The sequence below is a fragment of the Telmatherina bonti genome (genome assembly GCF_933228915.1).
Source record: "Telmatherina bonti genome assembly, chromosome: 17".
Classification (NCBI taxonomy): domain Eukaryota; kingdom Metazoa; phylum Chordata; class Actinopteri; order Atheriniformes; family Telmatherinidae; genus Telmatherina; species Telmatherina bonti.
In genome coordinates, this window is record NC_136615.1 from 33,597,385 (window position 1) to 33,610,554 (window position 13,170).

General features: G+C 45.0%; 1 protein-coding gene across 1 annotated transcript; it reads left to right on the forward strand.

The window, feature by feature from the left end:
* Window positions 1-162: 162 nt before the first annotated feature.
* Window positions 163-8,865, forward strand: cenpa (histone H3-like centromeric protein A; the record flags this gene model as incomplete). The annotated part of the gene is made up of 4 exons (XM_079256670.1): window positions 163-283; window positions 2,684-2,805; window positions 3,863-3,937; window positions 8,737-8,865. The coding sequence occupies exons 1-4, from the start codon at window positions 166-168 to the stop codon at window positions 8,863-8,865; spliced, it is 444 nt and encodes a 147-aa protein (XP_079112796.1). The 5' UTR covers window positions 163-165.
* Between the last annotated feature and the right edge of the window lie 4,305 nt (window positions 8,866-13,170).

Genomic DNA, 13,170 nt, shown 5'->3' on the forward strand with positions numbered 1-13,170 from the left:
AATCTCATCAAAGCAACACGTGGTGAAGTCCTGATGGCGAGCAAACCGGGGCCGTGTTTCTGATGGCCTGAATACGCAACGCTGTTCTCAACCTTTCACAGTGACATTGTGGCTGCAGTGTTGGACTCTTTGTGGCCCTGACCTGTGTGTTGGACATTGGAGACCATGCGTCATGACTCGTCTACCAGTCGTAGGAAGGGCACAACCCCTCAACGTCGCCCCCCAGTGCCAGCAACGCCTTCTTCTGCAACCACGAGGTCTCCGAGAAGAAGTGGTCCTTCGGGTGAGTGTCTGAAATGGTTTGAATTCATGACTGGTGCAGAAATACAACACTAAAGTAGTCAATGAAACTCTCATTTTGCACAAAATATTTACTCTGTCCACATGGGTTTATTATAAAAGCAAAAACAAACTATGCTAGATAATAAATGTAAAGGAGGGGGTGCATAATTAGCATTTTATATAGCAGAAGACACACCATTGACACTTGCACGTGATTGTGATCAGTTTGTACAAAAAACACGTAACCTTACTAAATCAGAATTTTCTGGACACCAAATCGGAGACAGAGTGTGACTGTCTAACCAACCAGAGGAGCAGCTGTGACTGGTTTAACTTGGTTTTTACTGTCCCACAGTGTCATGCGAAAGCTAAACGGTGAAGGTACCATTTAGGAAATGCAGTTAAAAAAAAAGAGAAAATGCAGGGAAGCTGGAAATGGAAGAGAGAAGCCCCTCTTTGAATGTAAGAAATGAAAATTTATTTTAACCAAATTTAGGTCACATTCACATCAACCTTTTTAACTGAATCCTGGTCCGTTTGCTCAGAGAGTCCGCTTCGTTTGGGGAAATGTGAAAGAGCCAAATAAATTCTGATTTGGACCAAAGAAGCAGACTTGGCCTGCCTACAAATGCAGGTCTACATCCGTTTCAATCAGACCAAATACAGGAAGCGGACTAAAAAAAAAAATCTCTTCCAGCATTTGGTGTAGCATTACATTGTGTGTAAATACCAAGTGGCAACCTCCAGCGGTTTAAAGTGAAGCCTGTGCGGGAGTGCATAAAACTGCAGTTCCATCTTCATCCACTAGGGGCTGCAAAACAGAGCAAATCCTCATAGACTCCCATGTTAAAAAGACCAACTTCACAGCAGAAATAAACATGTTTACAGCAGAAATAAACATGTTTACAGCAGGAATAACCATGTTTACAGCCTGGTACAAAAATCCATTTTCGGTTTAATAGGTCAGGTTTACCTTCATGACAACTGTGGGAGGAGTGAATTTTTTTCTAACTCTTCCATTTAAAAGTAATTAATCTTTTAATTTGGCAAAATTAGGGGCGTGTCCTTTTGATTGACAGGTACATGATCTCCCGATTCAAGTAAGAAGAACGTAGAACAACCGCGGTTTTTAGCCGGTTAACAACGTTACTTAGCATTAGCCTGTTTACCTCCGTTAGCTGGTTAGTTCCTGTTAGCTCTTAGCTACAGGCAGCTCAGACTTCACTCGATGTCAATCATCCACCATGACGCTCTCAGCTCCACCTCTTTGCCCATATTTGTATTTTCCGGGTGAGACGACGCGCATCCCTCTGCCAAGATGGTGACGGTAGGAACCGCCCACCGAGCTTCAATTCAGCTCTTCAGAAACCTACGAGTGACGTCACGGAGACTCCGCCCATCTTTTAATATACAGTCTGTGGTAAATCCATAGCGATGGCGTTAAGGGTCCTCTGCCTCGTCTGGTGTTCATACTGCGTCCATTGTTGCAGAGTATTTCTGCAGTATACAATAAAAACCCAAAACAGCCATAGTTTCGTCTCCATGTTTAACTGGCAGGTGGAGGAAACAGAGTTTTCTTCTTCACGCCGGTCTTGTCCTCTCTTCTGCTAAATACTAGTGCAGCGCCACCTCTGGTGCGAATGGGGAGATATTATTCTAATGGTTTGGCTGGTTTGACTAAAGTGCAGCGTGAACACGACCTCGGTCCGCATGGATACACCCCCCTACAGCTGGGCCGAGTCCCCAATCGGACCGAGTCTAGTGGACTGTCCTGATGTGAACGCACCTTTAGGAAACATTTATTTCTCCTTTTCAAAACAGCATATTATATTTACAGCGTTGAATAATGAATTCATATTTTGGTTTAAAACTTGTTGTTATGAAACACTTTGCAAAAAGATTTTTTTATTGCATGAAGTCATTGAATTTGAAATTACATTTCTTACATTAATTACATTTTCATTACTTCTCTTGAAAACGCCATGTTGCTTTTTAAAAGACACTCCTGCTCCTCCGTAGTGTGAGTAGATGTGCAAAATATTTTGCTCTGTCAAAACTAACTTGTTATCAGACTTGCAGAGTTTCTACAAACTTTTAGTTCTGACTTGTTGTTGTCATGGTTTCAAAGCTGGAGATACAAGTGATAAAATTTTTGTGAATATTTTAGCTTCATATATTCAGTCCAACAGTAATGATTAACCCCAAACTGGTAAAAGGTTGAAATGCAGCGATGAGGAGACTGCCAGTCTGATCTCTGCTGGGATCTGTTCTAAGCATGTTTCTGGAGATGGCTCAGCCTTAGAGGACCCGACTCATCCTTCAGCGTAAAAGGGAAGAGGGCAGGTTGGTGAATGTTACTATGCTTCAAAGGAAAGTCATGTTGTTGTGACTCTGCCTGCAGGTCAGCCTCCTGTTTCTCCCAGGAGGAGACGGTTCAGACCAGGAACCAGAGCCTTAATGGAGATCCGCAAATTCCAGAAGAGCACCAATCTTCTGATCAGAAAGAAACCTTTTGCTCGCCTGGTGAGTCTCACAAAGCATTACTTGCATTCCTGACACTCTTTAACCTGCTAACATGTCCATGTCAACCTGCGGCGCTAGCTGGCAGCCGCCTGTAGTAACAGCTGCATGTTTTTTATCCCAACTCATCATGAAGCTCAGACACCAAGCTAAGACAAACTGGCTCAAGCCTGTGATGCTCAAATGGCTTCTCTTCATACAGAGTAATATTTTCAAGACTTGTTATGAGTTTCCATGGCAACAGATGGGTTATTTAATAGCGGGATCCACTTCTTAAACACTCCCAAAGCAAGTAGCTGAGTGAAATAACAGCATATCCTGACTGAAATGAGGAGTGAAAGCCAGAGCGAGGCAGAGAGACAACCATTCTGAAACATAGAATCTCTAAATAACAAAATGGACCAGCTGGAAGTGCTGAGAAGCACACAGAAGGAAGACTGGGAATGCAGGAACATATTCCAGACTGTGTCCCTGCACAACAAGCCGGTCAAACAGGAGGAGGTCCTGCAGCGGATGTTTCTCTCCTCATTCTGCATCTACTGCAGCTACTGACAGAGGAGCTCTTTGGTGGAGTTCGGTGCAGCTGAAATCAGCCAAAACTGGCAACTCTGACAGGGTCAGTTAGGGCCGTTAGGACAGCAAAGTTTCTGTAAGCAGCCTGCAGCTCTTGTTTGTGGAGAGAACTGCACCGTTGAGGATCATTATGACTTGTTTAGAACGCATTTTCAGAAAGCCAGCTGCTGCTTCACGAGCCGCAAGTCGAGTCAGTGAGCCGCATGCAATGAGGAACACTGATCTACAGATAAGATCCAGTTCGGGTTCTGTTCTGGGGACGGTTCTGGTTCAGTTCTGGGTACTGGTCTGAAGGGAAGAAATCATGTTATTGTGTGTTTTTAGCTGAATTGTGACTTTAATGGTAAAAATGAAAGAAAAGTTCATCGGAGGGAAAAAATTTTGGTTTTAGAAACTGAAAACGACATGATCATGTTCAGAATGCTCTCTGCGTATTTTCCATTCATCTGTGTGAACATAGACGTGTTCTTGGTTCTTCTCGGTCCAGGTTCGGGAGATTTGCCAGAGTTTTTCCATTGACGCTCTGCGGTGGCAGGTCTACGCTCTCATGGCCATGCAGGAGGTAAGCAGCTGTCCGCCTGAACAGAACTTCACTTCTGCTCCACCTGGTCTTCTCCAGCCAATCACATGGCAGCAACTCATCACCTTTAGTCACGTAGGCCTCATGAGGACGATTTGCTGAAGTTCAAACTGAGCGTCAGAAGGAGGTGGGAAGCAGATTTACGTGACTTGTGCAGCAGAAGACCACAGCGGGTTCCCTCCTGTCAGTAAGAACAGGAAACTGAGGCTACAATTCACACAGACTCACCAGAACTGGACAATAGAAGATGGAGAAACGTTGCTGGTCTGATGAGTCTCCAGTTCAGCTCCACGTTCACATGGTAGGATCAGAATCTGCTGGAAACATCATGACAACACTTCAAATTGTTGATGGGGTGGGGGACATTTTTGTTGACCCACTTTGGGCCTGTTAAGACCTGTTTTGAGTGAAAATAGGGCCGACTACCCAAGCATCTGAGCTGACCTGTTTTACTTCTGTTACCCTTCTGTTGCGGTACCAGTCTAATCAATCCGATATGACAGGGTGGAGCTTCACCATAGACTGTATATAAAAGACGGGTGGAGCCTCCGTGACGTCACCTGTAGGTTTCTGAAGAGCTGAATTGGAGCTCATTGTGCGGTTGCCACTGTCGCCATCTTGGCAGCGCCAAATGTGTCGTCGTCCCAAGAAAGTACTGAAATGGGCAAAGAGGTGGAGCTGAGAGAGGGGCTGTGAGCGGGGGGTAGATGATTGGCATCTATCAAACTTCGACCTGCCTGTAGCGAAGAGGTAACCAGCTAACAGAAGATAAGCAGGCTAAAGCTAAATCACGTTGTTTCCATGCGCCTTCTGTTGGCAGCAGATTGTAGTAGCTCTGATCTTGATTTTTTTTAAAAGTACAAACTCTTCTCACATAGATATTACCTCAAATTAGTTTTTTTTTCTGAGGATTTCATGCCGGTTCGGAGGGTGTGCTGGATGGAAGATTTTTCTCCATATTTTTGCTCTTTCAAGACTTGTTATGATGAGTCTCCATGGCAACGAAAGACTTGTTTACAATCGAGATCAACTGATTAACCCCTCCCAAATCAGGATTATCAGCGAAACAACACATCAAATCCCGATGGAGTTGAAAAGAAAGAGGAGAGGATACAGAGCGGGAGTCAGAGAGTGGAGAAAGCGATGGAGATTTAAACCATTTCTCCCGACCGTCGTCATGGGTAATGTGAGATCGCTAGCTAACAAAACGGACAAGCTCAAGATGCTAACAAGGTCTCAGAAAGAATACAGAGAGTGCAGTATTATGTGCTTCACCGAGACATGGCTGCATGAACACATCCCTGACTGTAATGTGTCTGTACCGGGCTTTAAAACGGTCTGTGCAGACCGCAGTAGACAACACAGCGGAAAGCTAAAGGGTGGTGGAATTGCAGTGCTGGTTAACCAGCGTTGGTGTCATCCTGGACATGTTACTGTCAAGGAGAAGATATGCACAAGGGACATGGAACTGTTAGCTGTGGGCTTCCGTCCATATTATTTACCCACAGAGTTTACCTGTGTTATTCCGGTAGCGGTTTATATAATACCTGGTACCGCACCAGACACAGCCTGTGATGTCATCAGCTCCATCGTTGCTCGGCTACAAACACAGCATCCAAACTCATTCATGGCGATCTCCGGAGACTTCAACAACGTCTCCCTCTCTGCAACTCTACCAACATTCCAGCAGTTTGTCAGCTGCTCCACCAGAGAAAATAAGATGTTGGACTTATTTTATGCAAATATGAATAATGGATACAGTTGTTCTGCCCTGCCTCCTTTAGGAAGATCTGACCATAATCTGGTTCTTCTCACCTCCACCTACAAGCCCATCGTTCAGCAGCAACCAGTCATCACAAAGACTATCAAAATCTGGTCTGCTGAAGCTGAAGATGCTCTTAGAGGCGGCTTTGAGGCTACAGACTGGAACGTCCTCTGTGAACCTCATGGAGACGACATCAACGCCATGACTGAGTGTGTGACAGATTACATAAACGTCTGTGTGGACAGCATCGTCCCAACAAGAACAGTGAGGTGCTTCCCCAATAACAAACCCTGGATCACCAGTGACCTGAAAAAGCTGCTGAACATCAAAAAGAAAGCCTTCAGGGATGGAGACAGGGAGTTATTGAGGGCAACACAAAAACAATTTAAAACCCAAACTAAGAAGTGCAAGGAGGACTACAGGAAGAAGTTAGAAAGTCAGCTCCAGCAGAATAACCTGAGGGATGTGTGGTCTGGAATGAAGAAGATCACCGGCTTCCAGTTAAAGGGGGACCAGCCTGATGGAGGTCTGGACAGAGCTAATGAGCTGAACATATTCTTCAACAGGTTCAGTTCACCCCCTACCTCCAGCCCAACAGACCACACACCCTCCATAAGCCCACTGCTTTCCTGTCACGCCTCCAATCTGTCACCCTGCAGCTCAGTCATGGACCAGAACACAGCTTCATCTCCCTCCACATCAGGACATCCTGAGACCTCCACCTTGTTTATCTCCTGCAATCAGGTTAAGAAGCAACCTGAGAAACTGAACCAGAACAAGGCTGCAGGTCCAGATGGTGTCAGTCCCAGAGTTCTCAAGACCTGCTCAGAACAACTATGTCCGATTCTCCAGCACCTTTTCAACACCAGTCTGAGACAAAATAGAGTCCCAGTGCTGTGGAAAACCTCCTGCCTTGTTCCAGTGCCTAAAAAACACAACCAGCTGAACCAAGTGACTACAGACCAGTTGCCCTGACATCTCACATCATGAAAGTCCTGGAGAGACTCTTACTGGCTCACCTCAACCAGCAAGTAAACACCTTTCAGGACCCATTCCAGTTTGCATATCGTAATGGACTTGGGGTTGAAGATGCCATCATATACCTGCTCCAGAGAGCACACTCTCATCTGGACCATTCAGGCAGCGCTCTGAGGGTCATGTTCTTTCATTTCTCAGTGCTTTTAATACCATTCAGCCTGCTTTGTTATGTGAGAAGCTCCATAAATTCCAGGTGGATACCTCCACAACCACCTGGATCTATGACTACCTCACAAACAGACCCCAGTTTGTGAGACTGAAAGGTTGTGTGTCTGAGATGGAGGTCAGCAGCACTGGTGCACCACAAGGAACTGTACTCTGGCCATTCCTCTTCACTCTGTACACCTCAGACTTCCAGTACAACTCTGAGTCCTGTCATCTGCAGAAATACTCTGATGACTCTGCAGTTGTGGGGTGTATCAGGGATGGACAAGAAGCAGAGTACAGAGAACTGGTCAGTCAGTTTGTTAAATGGTGCGGTGACAATCATCTCATATTAAATAGCAGCAAAACAAAAGAGATGATTGTTGACTTCAGGAGGAAGAAGAATAAACAAAGCACTGTTTCCATCCTGGGAGAGGAGGTGGAGGTGGTGGAGGAATACAAGTATCTTGGAGTTCAGCTGGACAACAAAATGGACTGGAAATGCAACACTGACTACATCTACAAGAAAGGTCAGAGCAGACTGTACTTCTTAAGGAAGCTGAGATGGTTTAACGTCTGCACCAAGATGTTGCATATCTTCTATAAGTCTGTTGTGGAGAGTGCAGTCAGCTTTGCAGCATCTGCTGGGGTAGTAGCATCAGAACCAGAGACTTGAAGAGAATCAACAAACTGATCCAGAAAGCTGCTTCTGTGCTTGGAGTAACTCTGGAGCCGCTGGAGCTGATTGTCCAAAGAAGAATGCTGCACAAGCTGATGAAGATGATGGAGGATTCTTCACACCCTCTCCACAACACAGTGATGAAACAGCAAAGTGTGTTCAGTGAGAGGCTTCTTCAGGTCCGATGTAAGACTGAAAGATACAGAAGATCATTCCTGCCAGCAGCCATCAGCCTCCGGAACAAGACCTCCTCTAGTTAATTATTATTATTATATACTACAATGTTGAATTTCCCTTTGGGGATTAATAAAGTATATTTTCATTTAATTTCATTTCATTAACCGGCTAAAATCTGCGGTTGTTCTACATTCTTTTTACTTGAAGTGGGAGATTGGGTACCTGTCAATCAAAGGAAACGCCCCTAAATATGCAGAATTCAAGATTAAATTACTTTTACACGTGTGAATTTTTTTTTTTTTTTTAAAAATCACTCCCTCCACAGTTGTCATGAAGGTAAACCTGACCTATTCACCCTAAAATGGATTTTTGAACCAGGCTGTAAACATGTTTATTTCTGCTGTAAACATGTTTATTTCTGCTGTAAACATGTTTATTTCTGCTGTAAACATGTTTATTTCTGCTGTGAAGTTGGTCTCTTTAACATGGGAGTCTATGGAGATTTGCTGTGTTTTGGAGCCCCTAGTGGATGAAGGGGGAACTGCAGTTTTATGCATGCTTCACTTTTAACCAACAATGCTGCAATTTGTTCTTTTTCTTTGGAAAAAAGACAAAAAAAACGGTTTGTGAAGACAAAGCAAAAATGTCTTCTTGTTTAGAGCAAGAGTTTTTTTTCTTATTTATTTTTTATTCTTTTTTATTTATTTATTTTCATTTATTTATTTTTTATCTCTCTTTTAATTTAAGAATAATAAGAATTGAAGAATAAAAACTTATTTAAGACAGTTTTTATTGTCTTCACTGGTTTGTGACTCTCCAATATGACCAAACATGATGTCCTCTAACCACCATACAAACTTCCACAGCAAGTCGTCTGACTGTTCGTTGGAGTGGAAAGGAAACAGCGGCTCCAGATCGCTCTCCAGAAGGATTTCCATTTTTTAATAACCAGCTTTTTCTGCCTCCTCTTGCTTCCAGGCTGCAGAGGCTTTCCTGGTGATGCTGCTGTCAGATGCCAACCTGTGTGCCATCCATGCCAAGAGGGTCACGTTGTTTCCACGTGACATTCAGTTGGCCAGGAGGATCCGTGGGGTGGACAACCTGTAGAAATGCAGACTGGAGGAATCCCAGTAACATAAAGGAGATTTTACTTTTCTGTGTTCGCAAGTTCAAAACGTTTCATTCCTGTTTCTGAATTTTATCATGAATAAATCTACTTATTTTATTAGTTTGGTGGATTCCTGTGATAATTAAACAAAATCAAGGAAGCCGTTCTTTAGGAAGAAAAATGAGGATGAAGGACTGAGGTCACATGATGCAAGAACTGGACTGAAGATCAGGGGCATCCAGAACCTGGACCCGATGGAGGGACGGAGCCCGCCCAGAACCTGGACCCGATGGAGGGACGGAGCCCGCCCAGAACCTGGACCCGATGGACCCGATGGAGGGACGGACACCGCCCAGAACCTGGACCCGATGGAGGGACAGACACCGCCCAGAACCTGGACCCGATGGAGGGACGGACACCGCCCAGAACCTGGACCCGATGGAGGGACAGACACCGCCCAGAACCTGGACCCGATGGAGGGACGGAGCCCGCCCAGAACCTGGACCCGATGGAGGGACGGAGCCCGCCCAGAACCTGGACCCGATGGAGGGACGGAGCCCGCCCAGAACCTGGACCCGATGGAGGGACGGACCCCGCCCAGAACCTGGACCCGATGGGGGGACGGAGACGGCCCAGAACCTGGACCCGATGGAGGGACGGAGCCCGCCCAGAACCTGGACCCGATGGAGGGACGGAGCCCGCCCAGAACCTGGACCCGATGGAGGGACGGACACCGCCCAGAACCTGGACCCGATGGGGGGACGGACACCGCCCAGAACCTGGACCCGATGGGGGGACGGAGCCCGCCCAGAACCTGGACCCGATGGGGGGACGGACACCGCCCAGAACCTGGACCCGATGGAGGGACGGAGCCCGCCCAGAACCTGGACCCGATGGAGGGACGGACCCCGCCCAGAACCTGGACCCGATGGAGGGACGGACCCCGCCCAGAACCTGGACCCGATGGAGGGACGGAGCCCGCCCAGAACCTGGACCCGATGGAGGGACGGACCCCGCCCAGAACCTGGACCCGATGGAGGGACGGACCCCGCCCAGAACCTGGACCCGATGGAGGGACGGACCCCGCCCAGAACCTGGACCCGATGGAGAGACGGACACCGCCCAGAACCTGGACCCGATGGAGGGACGGACCCCGCCCAGAACCTGGACCCGATGGAGGGACGGACCCCGCCCAGAACCTGGACCCGATGGAGGGACGGACCCCGCCCAGAACCTGGACCCGATGGAGGGACGGACCCCGCCCAGAACCTGGACCCGATGGGGGGACGGACCCCGCCCAGAACCTGGACCCGATGGAGAGACGGACACCGCCCAGAACCTGGACCCGATGGAGGGACGGACCCCGCCCAGAACCTGGACCCGATGGAGGGACGGAGCCCGCCCAGAACCTGGACCCGATGGAGGGACGGAGCCCGCCCAGAACCTGGACCCGATGGAGGGACGGAGCCCGCCCAGAACCTGGACCCAATGGAGGGACGGACCCCGCCCAGAACCTGGACCTCTACAGGTCTGAGAGGGACGGAGCCCGTAGGCTTCTGAAGAGCTGAATTGAAGCTCAGTGGGCGGTTCTGTATATATGATGGTTCCTACCATCGTCATCTTGGCAGGGTCATGCATGTTGTCTTGCCTAGAAAATCTCTCCCAGGCTGTAAACATGTTTATTCCTGCTGTAAACATATTTATTCCTGCTGTAAACATGTTTATTTCTGCTGTAAACATGTTTATTCCTGCTGTAAACATGTTTAATTCTGCTGTAAACATGTTTATTCCTGCTGTAAACATGTTTATTTCTGCTGTAAACATGTTTATTCCTGCTGTAAACATGTTTATTCCTGCTGTAAACATGTTTATTCCTGCTGTAAACATGTTTAATTCTGCTGTAAACATGTTTATTCCTGCTGTAAACATGTTTATTTCTGCTGTAAACATGTTTATTCCTGCTGTAAACATATTTATTCCTGCTGTAAACATGTTTATTTCTGCTGTAAACATGTTTATTTCTGCTGTAAACATGTTTATTTCTGCTGTAAACATGTTTATTTCTGCTGTAAACATGTTTATTCCTGCTGTAAACATGTTTATTTCTGCTGTAAACATGTTTATTTCTGCTGTAAACATGTTAATTCCTGCTGTAAACATGTTTATTCCTGCTGTAAACATGTTTATTCCTGCTGTAAACATGTTTAATTCTGCTGTAAACATGTTTATTCCTGCTGTAAACATGTTTATTTCTGCTGTAAACATGTTTATTCCTGCTGTAAACATATTTATTCCTGCTGTAAACATGTTTATTTCTGCTGTAAACATGTTTATTTCTGCTGTAAACATGTTTATTTCTGCTGTAAACATGTTTATTTCTGCTGTAAACATGTTTATTTCTGCTGTAAACATGTTTATTCCTGCTGTAAACATGTTTATTTCTGCTGTAAACATGTTTATTTCTGCTGTAAACATGTTAATTCCTGCTGTAAACATGTTTATTCCTGCTGTAAACATGTTTATTTCTGCTGTAAACATGTTGATTCCTACTGTAAACATGTTTATTTCTGCTGTAAACATGTTTATTTCTGCTATAAACATGTTTATTCCTACTGTAAACATGTTTATTCCTGCTGTAAACATGTTTATTTCTGCTGTAAACATGTTGATTCCTACTGTAAACATGTTTATTTCTGCTGTAAACATGTTTATTTCTGCTATAAACATGTTTATTCCTACTGTAAACATGTTTATTCCTGCTGTAAACATGTTTAGTTCTGCTGTAAACATGTTTATTCCTACTGTAAACATGTTTAGTTCTGCTGTAAACATGTTTATTCCTGCTGTAAACATGTTTAGTGCTGCTGTAAACATGTTTATTCCTGCTGTAAACATGTTTATTTCTGCTGTAAACATGTTTATTCCTTCTGTGCAGTTGGTCTTTTTAACATGGGAGTCTATGGGGATTTGCTGTTTTGGAGCCTCTAGTGGATGAAGGGGGAACTGCAGTTTTATGTACTTCCACATTGGCTCCACTTTTAACCGCCGGAGGTTTCTGCTTGGAACTGACAAAAGACTAAAACATCCAAAGAAGAGGTTTGGAAAATCCTTGAAGGATCCTGGAGAACAGTTCCTGAAGACTCCTGAAAGAAACGACAGAAGGTTCGGACTGATGAAGAGTAAAATTTCATCTCATTCACCAACAAATTTCTTCTTAAATCCTACAAACAAATATTTTACAAAAATCATGGACCTCACCAAAATCCCCGTATCTATTATTTCCGGAGGACTCTTACGAACATCGGAGATATTTAAACATTTGTGACGTTTTCTTCCGTTCACTTCATTAAAACAATAAAGTTCCAGTAAAGTTTTTGTCTGATTTTTAAATGTTTTGATAAATTACTTTTTATTTGGAGGTGAAATCCTTCACAGCAGTGGAGACAGATCTGTTCTTCCAAACAGATGGTTCCTTTAACCACAGCATCACTTCCATGTCCAGTCACCTTTAACTCCCAGATCCAGCTGCAGAATGTGGCATGTAATTATTACAATTCATAACCACGGTGTCTTTTTAATGGAATCATTTAGAAATGCATGTTTGTCTTGGTCGCCTGGTTAATAAAACCTATCAGACTCACCTGGAGGATCCATCAGATGCAACACTCCCTCCAGGTGAAGCGCATCTTAAAATGTTTCCACAGCAGGAGGAAGTTTGCTCTCCACACACCAGGAGGTACAGTCATGTGTTTAACGGTGTATGCTTTCTTCTTTAGCCACGACACCACGAGGACGTGCGTCCTGACACGCTCGTGGACCGGACGGCAGGCTGCTTCCAAGTCCAGGAGGAATTCATGACTAGTTTGTACATGAAGCTGATTTTATGCTACTTGAAGCTCATCGTCTGGTAAAGGCCCAGTTTGCAAAATACAGAAATATGAAATCTGTTAATATATTTATTATACTTAATAATTATGAACAAATGTGTACAAATTCTTTTAAAACCCGTCCACACATCCATTCTCTTAACCTCTAAGTCCAGTTAAGGGTCGCAGGAAGCTGGAGTCAGGTAGGCTACACCTGGACAGGTCTCCAGTCCATCACGGGGAAAAACCAGTTTCATTCCACAGTCACAGTTTGATTTTCCTGATTTTGTGAATGGAAGTTAAATGACTGACATGGATGCTTGATGAAGCTGTTATAACTTAGTTTTCAGGTAAGTAAATAAGTTTTAAAACGTGAGAGACGGTATATAGCTGCTGTATGCAGATGTTGCAACAGAATTATTAGATCAAAATACATTT